The sequence below is a fragment of the Aspergillus aculeatus genome, assembly GCF_001890905.1.
Source record: "Aspergillus aculeatus ATCC 16872 unplaced genomic scaffold ASPACscaffold_4, whole genome shotgun sequence".
NCBI classification, from domain to species: Eukaryota; Fungi; Ascomycota; class Eurotiomycetes; order Eurotiales; family Aspergillaceae; genus Aspergillus; species Aspergillus aculeatus.
In genome coordinates, this window is record NW_017962979.1 from 1,135,278 (window position 1) to 1,154,726 (window position 19,449).

At 50.9% G+C, this 19,449-nt stretch overlaps 6 protein-coding genes across 6 annotated transcripts; 4 read left to right on the forward strand and 2 right to left on the reverse strand.

The window, feature by feature from the left end:
* Positions 1 to 181: 181 nt before the first annotated feature.
* ASPACDRAFT_41032 (sugar porter family MFS transporter) lies at positions 182 to 1,892 on the forward strand (the record flags this gene model as incomplete). Its single annotated transcript, XM_020200871.1, has 5 exons — positions 182 to 359; positions 410 to 755; positions 812 to 1,042; positions 1,096 to 1,108; positions 1,161 to 1,892. 5 exons carry the CDS (start codon positions 182 to 184, stop codon positions 1,890 to 1,892), a joined length of 1,500 nt encoding a protein of 499 aa, XP_020058552.1.
* Positions 1,893 to 2,613: 721 nt separating this feature from the next.
* On the forward strand, positions 2,614 to 5,698 carry ASPACDRAFT_1879572 (WD40 repeat domain-containing protein; the record flags this gene model as incomplete). Its single annotated transcript, XM_020198170.1, has 9 exons — positions 2,614 to 2,752; positions 2,783 to 3,032; positions 3,087 to 3,409; positions 3,467 to 3,696; positions 3,733 to 3,957; positions 4,096 to 4,352; positions 4,416 to 4,683; positions 4,732 to 5,191; positions 5,243 to 5,698. Coding segments are annotated over 9 exons (2,607 nt in total), but the record flags the coding sequence as incomplete, so codon positions are not given.
* Positions 5,699 to 7,912: 2,214 nt separating this feature from the next.
* On the forward strand, positions 7,913 to 8,580 carry ASPACDRAFT_114926 (uncharacterized protein). The gene is made up of 2 exons (XM_020195854.1): positions 7,913 to 8,126; positions 8,204 to 8,580. The coding sequence occupies exons 1-2, from the start codon at positions 8,014 to 8,016 to the stop codon at positions 8,394 to 8,396; spliced, it is 306 nt and encodes a 101-aa protein (XP_020058554.1). The 5' UTR covers positions 7,913 to 8,013; the 3' UTR covers positions 8,397 to 8,580.
* Positions 8,581 to 9,391: 811 nt separating this feature from the next.
* ASPACDRAFT_114927 (uncharacterized protein) lies at positions 9,392 to 10,125 on the forward strand. Its single transcript, XM_020195855.1, has one exon. It carries the CDS (start codon positions 9,475 to 9,477, stop codon positions 10,111 to 10,113), a length of 639 nt encoding a protein of 212 aa, XP_020058555.1. The 5' UTR covers positions 9,392 to 9,474; the 3' UTR covers positions 10,114 to 10,125.
* A 1,570-nt stretch (positions 10,126 to 11,695) lies between these two features.
* Positions 11,696 to 14,603, reverse strand: ASPACDRAFT_1854203 (uncharacterized protein; the record flags this gene model as incomplete). Its single annotated transcript, XM_020197371.1, has 8 exons — positions 14,451 to 14,603; positions 13,744 to 14,388; positions 13,591 to 13,675; positions 12,473 to 13,530; positions 12,236 to 12,421; positions 12,006 to 12,172; positions 11,827 to 11,945; positions 11,696 to 11,768 (listed from the first exon to the last, which is right to left on the reverse strand). Exons 1-8 carry the CDS (start codon positions 14,563 to 14,565, stop codon positions 11,696 to 11,698), a joined length of 2,448 nt encoding a protein of 815 aa, XP_020058556.1. The 5' UTR covers positions 14,566 to 14,603.
* A 588-nt stretch (positions 14,604 to 15,191) lies between these two features.
* ASPACDRAFT_41036 (uncharacterized protein) lies at positions 15,192 to 16,409 on the reverse strand (the record flags this gene model as incomplete). Its single annotated transcript, XM_020200872.1, has 4 exons — positions 15,192 to 15,571; positions 15,686 to 16,174; positions 16,243 to 16,315; positions 16,392 to 16,409. The coding sequence occupies 4 exons, from the start codon at positions 16,407 to 16,409 to the stop codon at positions 15,192 to 15,194; spliced, it is 960 nt and encodes a 319-aa protein (XP_020058557.1).
* Between the last annotated feature and the right edge of the window lie 3,040 nt (positions 16,410 to 19,449).

Consider the following 19,449-nt stretch of genomic DNA (forward strand, 5'->3'; position numbering starts at 1 on the left):
GCGAATATTGCCGGATGGCTCAAAATCACTGCAAGCTGAGGCGGCGCCCAACTTCCTCGACATGGCTGTGGCTTCCCCGCTGATAGAGGGATATAATGATGGGGATACCCCGGATTCTCCACAATCTCCACGGCCTCCACAGTGTTTACGAAGCTTTATCAAATCCAGGGTCATTAACAAAATGAAACCGAAGGTCTACCAATTTGTGGTTGCTCTTTTTGCTGCCTTCGGATCCTTCCTTTACGGTTATGATCTGGGTGTCATCGCCTCCGTCGTTGCGTCAGACTCCTTTGTCGATAAGTTCTTAACGCATAATGGGAGCGTGATCTCCGGAACAGTTGTGTCCTTGTTCACGGCTGGTAAGCCACAAACCTCCACTCCTAATGTGCTTGCAGTTAATCCTGTACAGGTGCATTCTTTGGAGCCCTCGGAGCGGGCTATACCGACCCACTCGGTCGTCGCGCAACCCTCGTATTGGGATCTGTGCTGTTCTGTATCGGAGGCATCCTCCAAACAGCAGCCGTCAATGTTGGCATGTTGCTGTTCTCACGCATCTTTGCTGGTTTTGGGATAGGTATTCTTGTCGAAACTGTCCCTATGTTCCAGGCAGAGATTGCACATGCCAGCATCCGAGGTATTTTGGGGTCACTTCAGCAAACCATGCTGGGCATCGGTGCATTATCCGCGTCTTGGATCGGATACGGTTGTGAAAAGTCTTGGGCCAATACTGGCGATAGCGTTCAGTGGCGACTTCCGTAAGCGACACTACCTCAATAGACTAGGAATTGCCTAACAAAACACTTCCGGACAGTCTAGCACTTCAGCTGGTTCCTGCTATTGGCCTAGCTTCATGCATCTACTTCTTCCCCGAGTCACCTCGCTGGCTTATTGACCACGATCGTCACGAAGAAGGATTGCACAACCTGGCTCGCCTGCACGCCAACGGTAACATTGACGATCCATATGTCCGGGCCGAGTATGAGTTGATTCAGCGGCAAATAGAGGAGGAACATCAGCACGCCGCCAAGTCCTATAAGGAATTGTTTGCTAACCGTTCCAACACGCGTCGCATCATTCTTGCGTGTGCCTGTCAAGCATCCAGCCAAATGTGAGCCTCTATCCCACTCATCCTTCAAGCATCTCGTCTAACCATCTCTCAGGACCGGCGTCTCCGCCATCAATACTTCTCCCCAGCCATCTTCGCGCAAATCGGAATCTCGACCTCAAAAACCCTTCTCTATCAAGGCATCAACTCGATCATCGGCGAGCTGGCGCAGTTCATCTTCTTCTTCCTCATCGATCGCGTGGGCCGTCGCCCATTGCAGATCGGAGGCAACATCGCCTGTGGGGTTGCCTTTATCATCGGCGCTTCGCTCCTGTCGCAGTACCCTCCTGACTCCACCAACACGGCCGCGCACTGGGCCTTCATCGTTGCCAGCACCTGGGTCTTCAACTTTTGTTTCTGCGCCTCAGGGACCATGTCGTGGATCATTCCCGCTGAGATCTTCAACACCGCCACCCGCGCCAAGGGCATCTCGCTGGCGACCATGGTCTCGTTCGCATTCAACACGATGATCGCCCAGGTCACGCCTATTGCGCTGGAGCGCATCGGCTGGCGCTATTACCTGCTGTTCATCGTGTGTGATTTTGGCAATGCGCTGTTCTTCTACATGTTCTTGCCGGAAACAAAAGGTCTCTCGCTGGAGGTGATGGATGATCTGTTCACCAACGCGCCGTTGTTGGTGCCCGGCAGCCGGTGGGAGGTGTCGCCGGAGGTTAATATTGAGAAGGCTCTGACGCAGGAGGCTGCTGCGGTGGAGTTGGAGGATCGCTTTTCGATAAAGAGGGACGAGAAGGAGGGGCCTGTGTCGACGAGGGTGGAGGCGATTTGAAGTGAGACCGGTGACTGCGGAAAGCCTAATTCGGTCTATATCAAGTTCTATCAGCTCAATTGAGTCCATCTAAGCAGCTAGCTATGCAGGTGCTTCGTCGGAACGGACTTTTGTGAGATACCTCAAATCGCGGAAAAACCGAATAAATCAATCGAGTTATAAATTAGACAATGGCGCCCCCTTAGGCGAAACGAATGCTGAGTGGCTGTTTGCATGTAGAAGGACATTCTTTCGGACGGTTGATGGGCGAGCTCCTATACGTATGAGCTTATTTACACGATTCTGACTGTCAACTGAAAGGTTCATTGCATCCGTTAATCAAGAGCTATCAAGTTTCCTGCTTCCTGAACGAGCATGCATGTATACGGGTGCAACATATCATGAAGGTAGTAAGAAACCACAATCTCCACCGAAAAGGAATCTGACTGTCCCAAGTCTCCCCTCAGACCAGGACAGGAAAGTAATGCAGAGGGGCAGCAAGCCCAACGAGACCTATCCGTATACTTGCAAACCGTCGCATGGCCGCAGGTACAGTAATCCTGACCAAGGCTGCTGTTTTCGGCAAAGCTCCTATGGCCTGAACCACCCCTCCTACCCCGCATCTAATTTCTACTCTACTATCTCCTGTGGATTTCCAACCTGGACACCCGAATTTACATTCTCACCGTACTGTCTCCATCCGTTCACGCCCGGATTGGTGTTTCCTGCTGTTTCATTCCAAATGGATGGATTATCATCGGCGGCGAGTGTTATCGCCGTTATTCAATTAACGGGAAGCCTCGTGAGGATTTGTGCGGGCTATGTTCAAGAAGTCAAGAATGCGCGGAACGAAATATTTTCTCTACAAGAGGCAATTAAAAGTCTTCAAGGAACTCTTCATGATCTTCTAGTATATCTCCACAGTCGGGATGGAAAGGCCTTACCTACCTCCTCACACCTAGCGAAAACGATTACAGAATGCCTTTCTGACCTCCGATCGTTAGAAGCCAAAATTGATCCAAGGAGCGCAGGTAATCTGATGAGGAAATTTGGATTAAGAGCATTGAAATGGCCCCTAAAGCGCACCGAAGTGAACAATATGACACAGAGCCTTGAAAGATATAAGTCTTCGTTCCTCTTGTGCCTACAAGTAGATCAAACGTGCGTTATATCTATCGCCTTCAATGACTCTTTCTGTTGACTGAAATTACATAGTTCTCTTATGGTCGGCGTTGCCCAGACTTCCTACCATCTTAACGAGGACATGGTTCTTACAAAGTTAAAAAGCGCAACAGAGGCCAGCTTCGAGTCGTTCTCTAATAGAAACGAAGCCCACTGTCTCCATGGCACCAGGACCGAACTCCTTCAGCAGATCCTGGATTGGGCTTTGTTGTCCTCCCATGGAAGGTCCATTTTCTGGTTGAAAGGAATGGCAGGGACTGGAAAATCCACGATCTCGCGGACGGTGGCAATGTCCCTCAAGGACAGTAATCATCTCGGCGCTAGTTTCTTCTTCAAGAGAGGCGAAGGAGATCGAGGTAATGCGAGAAAATTCTTTCCGACATTAGCAAGGCAACTCTTTTTGAAAGTTCCAGAGTTGAAAGACGAGGTGCAGAAGGCGATTCATAACGATCCCGACATAGCAACGAAATCAATCAGGGAGCAGTTTGACAAACTTCTCCTTCAACCACTTCTCAGCCTCGATCAGTTAAGTCGACAGCCACAATTTATAGTAATGGTCATCGATGCTCTGGATGAATGCGAACATGACCGGGATATACGCACTATAATTGGCTTACTTCCTCTTTTGAAAAAATCAAAAATGGTTCGCCTGCGAGTTTTCTTGACAAGCAGGCCCGAGTTACCAATGAGCCTGGGCTTCTCAGAGATCGCACGTCACGAATATCAGGATTTAGCCCTTCACGATATTCCCGAGGCAGTAACGGAGCGTGATATACGCTTATTTCTGCGACATCGTTTTACGAAAATCCGAAAGGACAGAAGCATTCCTGATGGCTGGCCAGGAGACGATGTGATCCATGATATAGTCATGCTTTCTGTTCCACTCTTCATTGCGGCTGCGACTGTATGCTTGTATATTGAGAATTCATCATGGGATCCTCAATCACGCCTGGCAGAACTCCTCAAGAACAAAGGGAAATATGTTTCGAAAATGGATAAGACATACGATCCAATCTTGACCCAATTACTGAACGAGCAAGAGAATGACGAGCTGGAGCAGCAGCAGCTTCTAGAGGAGTTTCATAAAATAGTCGGTATTATCATCCTACTTGCTACTCCACTTTCCACGAAGGCGTTATCTGCTTTTATTGGCTGGGAAGTGGAAAGAATCAGGCATCGATTGAAGTTCTTTCGATCAGTTCTGAGTGTTCCCGATAACCAAGATCTAGCTATCAGGATTCTACATCTATCATTTCGAGATTTCTTGGTCCAGTCTGGCTCCAAGTTTCACGTGGACGAGTCAAGAAAGCATCAAGATATTACAAAGCATTGTCTCCGAACTATGCGATGTCACCTACGCAGAGACATTTGTAATCTGCAATGCCCTGGAATGCTAAGGGTAGATATCGACCCTGCACATATCCTCCAGTGTCTACCACCTGAGCTACGATACTCTTGTCGCTACTGGATACACCATATTGAGAAAAGCAATGACATATCATCTATGACAGGGGAAGTACAGATCTTCCTCCAGGAGCTTTTTCTGCAATGGGTGGAATCAATGGCTTTACTAGGCCTAATCTCAGAGGTTGTGATTATGCTGGACCTCCTTCATCGGATTGTGACAGTAGTAAGTAATATTGGGGTGAGCCTATCAAATATGAGCTGATATATATAGAGCGATGATGCTGCCGTCTTGTCCGATTTCGTTTATGATGCGAAGCGTTTTGTTCTGAAATTCTGCCAGATAGCCGATGAGGCACCACTTCAAATTTATTTCTCAGGACTGGTATTCGCACCTGAAAGGTCTATGATTCGAAGGCGGTATGAATCAGAACTACCGGATTGGATAACCCAGTTACCACGGGTTGAGGAAGGATGGAGTCCAGAATTGCGAATTATTGAGGGCCATAAGAGAAAAGTGAGCTCTGTGAGCTTCTCACCTGACGGTCGGCTGATAGCATCTGGGTCTGATGATTGGTCTGTGTGTCTTTGGGAAACAGCGACGGGGATGTTGCAGCAGACTCTGATGGGTCATTCCAGTGGGGTCACATCGGTGGACTTCTCGCCAAACGATGGTCTGCTGCTGGTCTCTGGATCTTCTGATGATACTGTGCGTGTCTGGGAGACGGCAACAGGTACGCTACGGCAAACACTCGAGGGCCACTCCGCTGAAGTTAGCTCGGTAGCATTTTCACCTAATGGTCAGTTACTGGCATCTGGCTCATACGATAAGACAGTACGACTCTGGGATACGGCAACAGGCATGCTGCTGCAGACGCTCGAAGGCCATTTGGATTGGGTCAGCTCGGTAGCTTTCTCGCCTGACAGTCAACTAATAGCATCCAGCTCCCAAGATAAAACGGTGCGGCTCTGGAGCATAGCGACTGGCGTAGTGCAACATACTCTGAAGGGTCATTCAGGTAGCATTAATTGCGTGGCCTTCTCTTCTGACGGCCTAATACTGGCATCTGGATCCGAGGACTTCACTTTACGCCTTTGGAATGCGGAAACCGGTGTACTCCAGCAAACACTCGAAGCTCATTCGATTTGGAACCGAGATATTAATTCGATCGCTTTTTCGCCAGACGATCGGCTGCTAGCAGCAGGCTGTCGAGATTCTGCCGTGCGAGTCTGGGACAGGGTAAAGGGAACACTACTGCAGACATTTGATAGTCATTCTCTATGGGTTAACTCCGTGGTATTCTCGCCCGACGGCCGATCGGTAGCGTCTTGCTCGAGTGATATGACTATCCGCCTCTGGGACTTAGCATCAGGCGCACCGACGCAGACGCTCCAAAGCCACAAAATGCAGTTTTCTCTGTGGTTTTCTCGCCAGACAGCCAGCTAGTGGCATCTTACTCGAACGACAAGACCGTACGACTTTGGGACACAAACATAGGAACGCCGAGATACACGCTCAAAGGCCACCTGGGCGTGATACGAGCTATTGTCTTCTCGCCTAACAGCCGTCTTTTAGCATCCGGCTCGGAGGATTCGACTGTCCGACTCTGGGACGTCAGAACAGGTATATTGCAGCGTACCTTTGAGGACCACCCGGCTTATATAAGATCATTGATATTCTCAACTGATGGTCTGTTGTTAGCGAGTGGATGTGACAATGGAAGCATTCAAATCTGGAGCATAACGACTGGGTTATTGCACAGTGCTATTGAAGGAATTCCATGTCTGATGACACCGATAGCCTTCTCGCCAGATGGCCGGCAGCTCGTATCTGGCTGCAGTGATGCGACTATGATCCTTTTGGACACTACAACAGGCATGCTACAGCGGAGACTGGAGAGCCATTCGGACTTTGTTACCTCGGTAGCCTTCTCATCCGACGGTCGGACATTGGTGTCTGGTTCAAAGGATACTACTGTACGGGTCTGGGACACCGCAACAGGTATCATGCGGCAGAGTCTGGAGGGCCATCCGCACTCGGTTGGATCCGTGGCTTTCTCGCGTGATGGATGCTTTTTGGCATCAAGCTCTGTGGATGGAACATTATGCCTCTGGAACATGGCAACAGGAAACCTGCAGGAGACATTGCGAACTGACAGAGAGACCACTGGACTTGAATTCTCGCAGGACGGATTGAGTCTCAGTACCAACCTTGGATGTCTCCGGTTTGAGTCTTTGAGGGATCAACAGACACCCTTGTCACAAGAGAAAGATGGATACATGCTTTTGAACGGGAACGGGAAGAATTGGGTAGACCTGAACGGAATGCGAATGTTGTGGCTACCTCCCGACGCTCGGCCATGGTGCTCAGCGAGCAAGGCGAATAAGCTTGCGATGGGGCTGGCTTCAGGTCGAGTTCTCTTTATGAAGTTTCAAACATCAGGAGACTTATTGGATAATGGAACTTCTTTTCGTCTTCAATAATGTGATATCATTTCAGTCTACGTATTATTGCTAAGGTGTTCCTACCAAACTGTACTAAATCCGTACATCAGCAGCTTCGGGGTGAAGACGAGATACGAATGTGTCCTAAACTGGAGAGGTGGATATGAACACCGTTGTAAACCCAAGTATAAATTGCTAGTAGAGTAAAGATTCGGCTCCCTAGCCTGAGGCCTGCCATGCCAAAGAGTATAATTATCCTTGCCGAACAGAAGAATTTCATCGCCGTCCCGATTATCGCGCCAGGGTAACTGCAATGGTCTTCAAGCAGATGGTTGACTAAACCCGCCCAGGAGGTCGACTCCCGAGTCCACAGTGAAGCGCTGATGAGACTATCCTCGAGAAACTAACGTGAGATGAATAGGAGTATATTCATGTAAACTAGAAGAACTGATTGAAACTCACACGGTAGAGAGAGAGGAGGGGAAGAATCGAGGGAGGAGGGAGGAGAGGAATAACGACGCCACCACCGCTTGCTCAAAGCGGAAGGCGCCACTCACACCGTGGACCCGTGACCCATGCCAGGGCTCACTGGGCAGCACATTATATGCTTCGCAGAATCGCAATCAAGAAAATGATCCGCCCTCCTCAGTTCCTGGTCCCTTCTCTCCAACCAGCCTATCTCCAAATCTGCCTGCTACTGTGTGTGTGTATCCATATCTGTGTCTGTGTGGTTGTGTGTTGTGTGTTGTGTCCATAACATTGCATAATCTTGTATAGTATAGAGGTAATACATCTCTTGACCTCGGTGACATGATATTTCAGTGTGAAACTACCTCGTAAGTCAGGCGACTGTGCAGGATCCGCCCTGCCTGTTGCTGTAATCCAATGACTCAAAAGACGGTTTAGTCATAAGACAACCTAACTAATGTTAGTCTATCGTCATCTGGAATGACTGGAGCTGCATCTGATCTAGGAAAGGGTCTTTTCCAACACACTATCGTCTTTCCTTCCCACCACGCACTACAAAGACCTATCAATATTTGGGATCAATAAACAGCACTTTTTGTCCGTCTCTAGATTCCTTATTCCTAACGAGAATCTTCTATCCATCATGTGTCACGACAACAGCGCTGCTCGGGAGCTGGCGCTGATCGTCTTTTTGCCGTTAATAGCGTCTTTGCTTATGCTGTGGACGGCCTCCTGGCTTTTACTCGATTCCCCTCCGTAAGTATTAAGCTTATGACGAGGCGAGATTCATACGAACTGAAGTATGCGTGAGGGCTAACGGGCGAGCTACCTAGAATCTGCAAAGCCGTCTGCGCTGCCTCCTGCCGGACCGTCTGCGATACCTCCTGCCAGACCGTCGGCGGTGCTCACACACGGCCACTGACCTATGTGGCGTCTTTTCCGGTTCAGACTACTGTTGATGAATGGGGTCGTGTGAAAGCGGAGCTGCCTCAAGGTAGCACTCGCGTTGAGCTGAGGAAAGTTTAGATTGAGAACCGATGGAAGCGAGATTTCAAAGAGCTAGGATGAAGATCTTTGCTATAGCTGTTGGCTTATAGTTGCTTAAGAGTGTAGGGAGGGGCGCCGGCGGAAAGAGGGAATTATTGCTGCCTGTCTCCCCCATCTTGTCATTCTCAGGTCTGAGCTGTGAAGTCCATGAATATGTGGGCTTACCGGAATGATCTGAGACCCTTTAGCAAATAAGACTCACAGAATGGAATAAAACCGGCAGATCTAAAATTATTAATCAAGACTCCACTGACAATTGTACATGACCTCACTGAGTAGATCTTGAGTGACCCATACTGTAGCCTCACGCTATAAGTTACAGATGTCCAAAAGACATTGTATATCTTATAGCACATATTTGAATACATCTCTCAATCTCGGGATCATGATTCCCCAACTGTAGCACCGGTCAGCAATGCAGACCTTGTTGGCTGCTGTAATTCAGTCCTGTGGATACCAATGCCAGACGACTGCCTTACTTGCTCGGTAGCTAGTAACTTAATTAGACCGGTCAAGTGCTTTACTTGCTTGCCGGCTGGTAGCTATAAAAAGACTGGCTAGTTTCACAATGATCCTTTTCGCTGATATACACACAGTAAAGCGCATTGTCATTCTCCGGCAATCTCAAGTCCCGACACCGGGAAGTCGAGGGGGTATGAAAGGAAAGCGCACTTGGCCTTTGGCCGAGAAGCCCTCCAAAGGCAAGCTACTCCTTTCAAATTGGTCCCAAGTCCGAAAGCGTCTGTAAAGATTAACGAATACACATCCATGCCATTCTTTATACGAACCATTGCTTCTTTGATTACATTCTATAGCAACTCTCCCATAAGCAGGCATTTGACTCTAGGGCTCTTTATATGATTCCTTTCAACCCACAGATACAAACACTGGAGCACAGAAAGAAGAAATCATTCCACCCCAAGCACAGATCTATAAATAGGACCATGAACCCCGACCTCAATTGAAATCATCATCTCCACCACCACGAACACCCACTCACCCAAACCTTTACTTACCAAGCGTTGCAACAGCGTTTCTTACACGACAACATCCCAAGATGACCCGCGTCGAACCAACAATCACCCAGACCACCCCGCACGGGGAAGTCGAGATCCAAACCATGAGCGGCGACCATCTCAACCTCGTGGTGCTCCGGACCCAAGACCCCCGATTCGAGGCCGATGACTGGGCGCCGGCCCTCCAGCTGCTCCAAGAGCAGTGGAAGAGCAAGCGCCAGGACGAGCACCTCGAGTGTCGCGACCAGCCGATCGGTGGGATGATCTGCGCCGGGTCTCACTTTCGACTGTACATCGAATCTTTGACTGCGGACGGCAACGGGCCGGCCCGGCGCTTCGTGTACCAAGGCCGCAACGAGTTTCACGAGTTCCCGCCGCACGTGCAGCCCTTCGTGAGGATGCCCCCGACAGTTTTCCTGGAGTTCATTCGCTCTGTGCGCGCGGGAGGTCCTCAACGTGACGTGTCGCAGGGGAAGGGTGAGGGTGAGTCCGATACGAAGGCCGGTCTTCGATTGGTCGGTTTTCAATTGGACTTATTGGAGTGTGTGAGATTGCTAAGCCTGGGGCGCTTTGGGCCTGAAGGCGAGGAGAAGAAGGAGGATGAGGAGAAGGAGGTGAAGAAGGAGGAGGAGGATGAGGGGGAGGCCTGTAAGGGATGTCAGTGCTCCCATAGCGCGTAGCTTCTAGCGCACATGTTGCTTACTCTTTTTCTCCTTTTCTAACGTAAGAAGAAAAGACCAGAAAAATGATATTTTACGAGAAATTCTATATTAGATCAATGTAAATGCTCACAAAAAAAGCCTGTTTGTCCTGAAATAGTCAAAGTTCTGCCAAAACACTTCTACATAGAGAGCAAAACCTTGTTACTGGAATTCATCGCAGCCCTTCGGTCTGCTTTATAAATCATCCTAAGCGAGAAGATGTTGGAGTATCTTTCCCCTTCTTCACCCAGTAGGAATCGACGTAACTATTATGCTCAAGAAGCATATGCCGTTCATCGTCTCGGAATCATCGGGGTGTTTCCGCCAACTTATTCCACCCTCGTTCGATCCACCCTTCTTCAAGATAAGGAACCTCTGGTATGATGCCCTGCACTGGACGAGCCGTAGTCCGCGAAAGCGAGAGTGTCATGCTAATCCATCGGACTGGTTGAACCAATCTCAACACTGTGATTATCTGTAGACTGCGCCCCCAGACTGCATAAAAGTACGCCGGGCCGGGGCCGATCGGCGGGGATTTCCCTCAAGATCGCACAAATGCTTCGCAATGCACTCTGAATGAAGACGCTCGCTTGCGATGGTTATGGAGTGCAATCATGATGATGATGATGAGAGTATGCGCCGCCCAGATGACTTCTCTCCGGGTGGACGACGCCTTCTGGTCGGGTTGCGTCAGGTCCCGGCGGGTGGGTGATGCCGTGGGAGCGAGCCGGTCATGTTCCGGCAGCCATCATCAACATAGTCAAAAGAATTCGAGATCCAGTCGGAGAAGAATCCTCTCAAAGACTTCGGCGGTAGTACAGACTTCCGTCAGGGCATTTGACATAGTTGTACAAAAGCGGGGCCCCGCATTATCGGCACTTAGAGTAGTTAGCAGGGAAGAGGGTGGGTGCCACACCAACCGCGTAGCTGTGTATGCCCTCAAGCACCCTAAAAGGCAAAACCACCATAAAAACTCACACTGCCCAGATACAGCCCGGGATTGTTGAGCTCCTCCAGGGGGCTCCTTCCAGTACTACGAAAACCCTTTTTACACTCAGGACTTTCTAACCAGTCCTTCTCCCATAGCACTGGAGAGGGTAGAACCGTCCTGCCACCGACGACTAGGTCTGATGCAGGATGTTCGCCTCCTCCGGAATTCGAACTGCAGTGCTGCCGGAGCGCAGTGTGGAGTCGCCTTCCACCGCCCCATCGGCCTGCTGGGCTACTTGGTAGAAACCATGCTATGATTATATAGGGGCGGAGCTGATCCCAAAGAGGTCAAAGGGTCCCGAGATAATGCCGTGGATCTCTTGGATGAGTTTCTTTTCTGGACCTCGTGATACGCTGGCACTTGGGTGTTTGGTTTGATTTCGGTGCTGTTTATGGTATATATGTCTGTATTGCTCCACTTCTCTTATATTACATGTCTATCTCAATGGCGCCAGACCTTGGTGCTGGATAGTTTGTAAGATATTCCACTGTTCTGCTTTTTTCTTTCCCGCAAGGAGCTGTAGCAACGCAAGCTATGGATGCTCCACAGCCAGTGTATTGGAAGATAGCTCTATCTCCAGCCAAGAGACACAAAAAGCCCATAAGATATCACCCGGTACAGCGTCCCAATCAACAGAAGCAGTCTACGAGCGTGTCAGTCCTGTGATAACAATCATTATGTGAATGGGCAGTGATTCTTACCCGATATCAAATCCAATCCGGTTATTCTTGTAACCTATAAAATCCGACGCGCCGTCCAGTTGATACAGATAGGCGAACGGGGAAGTGTTCTCGTTGTAGAACGCCTCGGAAAACCATGTCTAGATACAGCGATCAGAAGCTGCACACACACACGACCACTCAGTCAAATGATGACTCACCGCAGGCCAAAGATACCAGAACCACCCTAGATGCCACGTCTTCACCAAGGCCAGTCGGGGCGCACAGCCTCCGAGGGCAGAGATGACAAGGCAGCTTAACATGCAGACCAAGGGACCGTCTTCACGTTGTGTTATGGCGGCCACGATGCAGCCGAGACCGTACATGCCTGTTGTCCTCGGTCAGCTATCCATTCAAGGGAGCAACAGAGAGGAAGTGGGAGACTACGCACAGTAAAAGTATAGAAAGTCAATCGCCAGCTGAAATCCGAAGGAGATCGTCGGTGTCGCTAGTATCATATAGATGGTAGTGTAGTGCAAGGACGACAGGAACATGCGCAGAAGCACGGAGAGGTTCTTGCCCAGGAAATAGGCGCTCCGGGAATGGCCGGATTGCTGTTCGCGGCGGAAGATCAACTCTGGAAGTTTTGTCAGCAGGTGCAGTATGAAGGAAACCTGGCTGAACATACTCTCTTCACCTAGCAGCTTGACGCCTGGAGGACCGGCTGCACAGGCTACGTGCGGAGACAAGTGTAAGCGGATCTCGTTCAATTCGATCTTCGGAGGCAGCAGCGAGCACTCACCTATGCCCAAACACGAGAGCAACCCCTGCTCGGCAACCATGCGGTAGTTCACGGCGCTGGAGAGCAACTCAAACGGAGGGTGATAGATCCCTTGGAAGATGTGGCCGTGATATTCGAAGACCGTCAAGCCGATCATGACCCCGATGAGGGAGCCCGATACAATCTCCAAGCAGAAACTTGCAGTCTGTCGGGTCTGTTGCACTGTTCCGCGGCAGAACGAGAGCCAGACTTGTCGCGCCCACGAGGCCTTTCGCTGCCGAATGGAGAGGAGAATATCAGGGACTTGTTGTGGAGTGTCGGATGCTCCGCCCGCGTCAGCGTCAGAAATGCCTGTTACTGGCATGCAAGATTTCCCTTCCGTGGCTGGCAGATCTGTATCCTCCCACGCGTGACTAGGGAGGATATCCATGATGATATCCGCTGGATTGCAGAAGGAAGGAAACTCATAGCCAAGGCCTATGAAGTAGGCTTTAGCGGTGGCGGCTTCGCCAAAATAGACCTGTCTCCCTGAATTCAGAAGCATGAGGGTATCCAGAAGAGCAAAGATCTCAGCCCTGGGCTGATGAATGACACAGATTACCATGATTCCGCAACGTGAGATTGAACGTAGCAACCTCATCAAGGACAGCGCCGCGGTCGCGTCAAGGCCTGAGGTCGGTTCGTCGAGGATCAACACCTTGGGAGCGGCGGCGAGTTCAAGGCCGATACTCACCCGTTTGCATTCTCCCCCAGACAATCCTCGTTGTGCAACATTACCCACCATCTGATCCTGCACCTTTGCAAGTCCGAGACAGGCAATCAACGATTCAACATAGTCTTGAATTTCATGGTCGCCCAGCTGCCCGCCCAGCATGACGCGTGCCGAGTGAAGAAGGTTCTCTCGCACGGTCAGCTCAGGAAGAACAAGATCATCTTGAGGGACAAATCCAATCAGCGCTCGCAGCCTGTCAAACGGCAATCAGTCCCAAGGGACAGAAGATAAGGGCCATGGTATCTGCACATACTCTGCCGGCTTCATTTTATAACCGTTAAGACAGATCTCGCCAGTGCTAGCCTTATTCTTTCCGCCCAAAATGTTGACAAAACTCGCTACGAAGAAACACTTAGCCTCAACAACACCCACGAGCGACCACACCCAACACCTATGCGCGACCTACATTTCCCTGAGCCAGAGGGGCCCATGACCCCCAGAATCGAGCCAGCTTTGCATGATCCATGCAGACCAGCTAGAATATCGGTCGGTCGGCCTCGGATTCTGAAGCTCAAATCCGCAAAGGTAATTTCCAGCGGCTGCGCTGCAGCATCGTCCACTGACAGAAAGGGAAAGCTCAACAGTCTCGACACACCTTGTTCCTCTTCTCCCCTTTCCTCCTGCGGCTCCTCAACTTTACCTACTTTATCTTCGCGCCCATTCCATTTTGAAAGCCTCGACCACGACCATAGTCTCGTCAAGTCGGATGACAGAGAGAAGCGCCGCATCCAGACCAGAACCACCACGATGTCCAGCAGAATACACAAGAGTATACCCACCAGATCACGCTGATGTGAGCTTCCTTCCGGACAAAGGGAGAGGGCCCTGCACTTGATGGGGTTGGCAGTCCCCACAGGGCAGAAGGAGCCTTGCGGACAGGGCACGGGCGGCGCTCCCCCGGGCGCGCAATAATTGCCCTCGGGGCATATCACGGGCTCGAGCGTGCCCTGTGGCTTGTCGCAGAAATTCCACCCTTCTTGGAGTCTTCTGAGGTGGCACTCGAACGTCGGGTTACAGCGCTCTGGTGGGAGGTCGCCCTCGCTCGATTGGCCTGTACACGAATCGTGAGCTTTGGTTTGCCACCAAACTGAATCAGGTTGTAGGGCATCGCACAGTAAAAGCCATCATTGCAGGTGGGTGAAGAGGCGAGCCAGGCCGCTTGCTGCCCCGAGAGGCAGGTATCATTCGATGGCGCCGGGCCTATACCGCTAGACATCGAGCTGTTCATGTTGTGCCTGTATTGAGGAAGAAATATCTTTGTTTAGTCGTGTCGGGGTGAGCTCTGCAGGTAGGATATACGATTTACGATCGACATGGAAAAAGGGGAAATCCCAGCAGTCGGGAGCCTTGCATGATATGCTGCAAGGTCCCGCATATGATGCATCTCATGCATGCCAGACTAGGGATGGGCGAGGACATTCCCCTGTAAACTCGATTATCTACTCTATTTTATGTCAGTGATCTGTCAGATGTTGGACCCCGGTGTATCCATGTTGACATTTCGACTGGTTCGTTTGCACATCGGTCCTCACTCAGATTCAACATTCTTCAAGTCAGGACCGCGACCTGCCTGCCGGCCAGGACTGTGCTAGCGCATGCGAATGAAGGTTGTTTACTCCTTACATGTCAGTCAAATCTTATCTCGCATGGCGCTTGATGACTTGCTGGAACTCGTATCCCCAGTACCCTTGCACATTCTTCCCCCTGAATCGTCGAACCCAACAACTTTCCAAGTTTCTTGTTTCTTGTTTCTTTAAAAGGCCAGCTATCATGTTCCGGCCATAATAATGCATGCTAAACGAGACATGATACACCACTACATACAATTTCACTTCATACAATAAAACCCATGAATCAATCTACATAATCGTCGTCATCATCATCATCCTCTTCCTCCTTACCTTCGTGCTCCGCCCTCAACTCATAAAACCTCTTCTCCGTCCAATCGAACACATTATCCCACTCAAACCGCCGCCGCGCAAACAACTTCCGAAACCAGCCCCGTAACAACTCATAGTCAGGCAACTCATTATACCGCAACCCATTCACATGGTGAAAATACCACTCAAACTCCTCCGGCAAGCCGCGACACAGCTCCTGTACCGTGATCCGACTCTTCGCTTCCCCGATAGGTCGATGCTTCGAATGGCCCAGATAATCCCAGGGGAGTTCGCCCTTCAGGAACTCGACGAGTGTGTACCCGACACATTCCATATCGTCGCGGTAGGTTTGATCTGCCGCCATCGCTCACGTTAGCCCCGACCCAGCAATCAAAACCCAAAACCGTCAACCCCCCTCTCCTCTCACATCAACCTCAAAACCTACCAACAAAGGAGGGAAGAACATACAATGCCTCGAATGCGCCGCGCGACTCGCATAAAACACCGTGCCGACGACATCCTTCTCCAACTTCCCGCGATACCACTTGACGTTCCGCCGACTCACGAACTTCTTCCGCGCCAGCCCGAAGTCGTTGATGTACAGCGTGTTGCCCTTCCGGCCGCGCCCCATCAGCAGGTTCTCGGGCTTGATGTCCTGGTGGATGTACCCCGCGGCGTGGATGTGCTGCATGCGCAGCAGCAGCTGGTCCGCGATCATCAGCACGGTCTTGAGGGAGAACTCGCGGTGGCAGTAATTGAAGAGATCTTCGAGGGTGGGGCCGAGGAGTTCGATGGCTAGTAAGCGGTAGTCGTCGATGCCCGGGTGGTAGAAGTAGACTTTCGGGATGCCGGGGCCTTTGATCGCCGTGTAGATCGTGTGTTCTTGCTCGAGGGTGTCGCGCGTGCTGAGATGTTCGAGTTTGAGGGCCACTGTTGTTTTGGTTTGGAGGTCTTGGGCTGAAGGGTGTTAGTGTGAAGGTAAGCGGGGGTTGAGGTTGGGATGGGATGGGATAGGATGAGCGTACCGAGGAAGACTTCGCCGTAGCCGCCTCCTCCTAGGTAGTTGAGGAGTTTGAAGCGATCTGCGACGGTGATGTTCTGGCGTGGTGGTTAGTCAGTGTTGTTGCTATCGCTGGTTTTGCAATGTCAGGGTAGCTCTAGGTGAAGGGCTTACGAGTTGCTCGGTCGGCATGAGGATTTTCTGGATAGTATGCTGGGAATATGGTGGACATGGTGATGATGATAAGTGAGAGTGAAGGTTGCTGTGGATTAGGTATGAGCGTTCTTTGTTGCGTAGGGTGATTCCGAGTAGAGTCATTTTGGGTGGTCATGGGCTTTGAGGTATCGCGGATGCTGCGTTGGAGGTGCAGTGGGTATCATGCTTTGTCTGATTTGGATCTAATTACAACCACTCCATGAAAGGAGCAGTCGCGATTGTGCTTCTCTAGGGATGAAAGTAGCATTGTTATACCCCTGAGGGCTCCGTTGAAGGGTGAGTTCTTTCACAAAGCAACAGTGTCTTTGTCCTCCTCCGCTGCACACAATCTGATACAACTGCTCTTTGTTCACCCTCCTTATAATGCAGACAGAATCATGCCATAATGCAAGTACACAAGGGGCATTCGCTTGAGATTATGTCTTCTGTTCAAACAAAAGCATTAGAAAATCAATCATGTAAAGCGATCTCTCAATCTTCAACAAAACAACAATTCATAGAAGCGATCCCAATCTTTAGTGAAACAACAATTGATACCACTCATCTCCATGCTACAACCATACAGCATCTTGCGCACATTCTTCAACATAGGGAGCTTCATACTGAATATCATAGGCGAAGCGCACTTCGGCACCGCGGGCAGAGACCGGATGCCTTGCATTATCGAACAGAGCACAGGCAGTTCCACGCCGGCTGCGCACTCGGACAGCTTCGACGAGATGTACGAAATCGACCCCAAGTACTGGGCCGATCTTCCCTACATCTACCTGAGCCACCGGGCCATCATAGAGTTCCGCAAACGCGAGAAGGCCATTGCTGAAGAGCGGGAGCAAGAAGAGAAACAGAGAAAGGCGAAGCAAACCAAGGCGAGTCGCAGAAGACTGCAGTTACCACACAAGTTACGCAGTCTGAAGGAGTTTGCCAAAGGTGGTGGGCCAGATTTATGTGAAATTGAAAGTGTATGCTGAGTTCTCGTTCACAACCTTCCTGAAACACAATACCTTATACTAACGGAACGATGAAATTAGTTCGGCTGGTCCGCCTCGGCAGAAGCCTGCAACTCGGCCTCCTTCTACGACGGCAACTGCCGCAACTTCCTCAAGCTGCACGGCATCGCGGTTCGCTCATCCAGCCAAAATCTCCCGCGCAACATCGTCACCCTGCGGGAACGACTCCGGAAACCTCGCGAATCCGTGAAACGACTGGACCCCAATGACCAGAAGGTCTGGCTCAAAGCGTGCCGGAATTTCGAGAAGCAGCGCGCCAAGTTCAACGACGCGCTCGACATCCTGCTGGGCGCGGCGTCCGAGACGGTCCTCACCTATGAGAGCGAGCCGATCACCGGCCTGGACCCGCTGGTGGAGGGGATGTTCCTGGCGCAGCCGAGCTACTTCGACTGCGGCGACTTCTACGCCCTCGACGAGGGCGGCCGCCTCGCCAACGACCTGAAGAGCTACATCCTGCCGGCGACGGACGCGTACGGCGTGGTGCCCAACTTCTTCGTGCAGCTGCAGATCGACGACGAGGACCATGACGCCGCCGCGGAGCTGCAGGCGATGCACTACGGGGCCCTGGGGGCGCGCGCGGTGCACAAGCTGCGCTTCCACACCGCGCGCGCGGAGGACGTGTGGCTGGACGAGGTCACGTATTCCATTGTCGTGGTGGTGTCCGAATCGTCGGTCAGGATCTACGCGGTGCATATGATCGAGGCCGAGGATGGATCCAGAGAGGCGGATTATCAGCTGACGGACCTCTATCGGAGTCGCTTGGATCGTGGAGTGGGACAGTTCCGGAAGGCTGTGGCGGCGGTGCGGAACGCTAGGGACTTTGCGAAAGAGTGGAGGGAGTACTTCATGGAGATGGCCAGACGGGAGCTGGAGGGCGATTCGCGCAACTTGTCAAGTCCGATGTCAGTGGATGAGAAGCCGAACGAGGATCCTAGCGAGGGTCCTGGTACGATGGCTCGTATGCCCTCTCTGAGTGACGACCAGAGCTCGGCCAGTAGCGACAGTGCCGCCTCTGGCCTCACACGGCGCAGAAGTGACTACGCGCTGCTGTACCCAAGCCTGGGTGAAGAGCGTCCCCGCGTCAAGCGCCTGAAATCTGTGAGCAGTGGCAGTGATAGTCCACGGTTTAGTTAGTATCTTTGATAGAGCGGGTCCTCAAATGAAAGATTGAGGGCAGAGACGGTGTAGCAATTTTTCACTAAGAAGAAGTGAGATCGAAGTCGAGATAAAGCGCTGGGATATACTCTGCTCTAAGAAAGGCAGGAATTTTGTAAGCACACTGTTGATATCCAGAGGCTTCTATACATTCAGTGCCAGATATTAAGATTAGAACTCGGAAATGAATGTAGCTGATGTTTTTATGAGTTCGAAGTCTTCATCGACTGCAATGATAGCAAGCTCATAGCGCAGCTGTCCTGGCATTTTTTTCTTGACATCAGTGTTGCAGGGTCGCGAACGTTCTGCTGCATCCAGCCCTGGAACTACATGGTAGTACGGCCAAAGGAGCGATTGCTCGCTGCGTGGCTGCCGCTTTAACGGCCTTTCTGCCACCGCCTAAATTGAACAGTTTTCCAATGGACTTTTCTGGGGCTGTTCACTGTGAAAATGGGGCATCAGCGTTGCGAGGTCTCGAGCGTTCTGCTGCGCAGGCGGTGATTCTGGCGGTCAAGTCATCCTTCCAACACGCGTTTAGTACAGTTTCCAGTTCCAAGAGTCTGTACGACACTAATACTATCTTTTGAAGTAATACTAAGAACAGTAGGCGGTGAGACTCTGTTATACTGCCACAGCCACGGGTTATCCTTCCTCTGGTACAGTTTCCAGGTTTAAAGAGGTCTGCACGACGTTGATACTTTTGAAGCAACACTCAAAGCAGGAAGCGGTGAGATCTGACCAAATCATTCTGCTATCTCCTAGCGTGTAATGTCTTTGTGTTTAAGAGCCGGCTCTGTTGAAGCATACTCAAACGGTAGGGTGGTAGAATGCCCGAATCGCGTTGACAGCGAAAG

Excerpts from the sequence above, each read along its gene's own strand:
- ASPACDRAFT_114926 (XM_020195854.1), top strand. The coding sequence starts at position 8,014 with ATGTGTCACGACAACAGCGCTGCTCGGGAGCTGGCGCTGATCGTCTTT. Across the intron at positions 8,127-8,203 it reads CTTTTACTCGATTCCCCTCC|AATCTGCAAAGCCGTCTGCG; the intron begins GTAAGTATTAAG and ends CGAGCTACCTAG.
- ASPACDRAFT_114927 (XM_020195855.1), top strand. The coding sequence starts at position 9,475 with ATGACCCGCGTCGAACCAACAATCACCCAGACCACCCCGCACGGGGAA.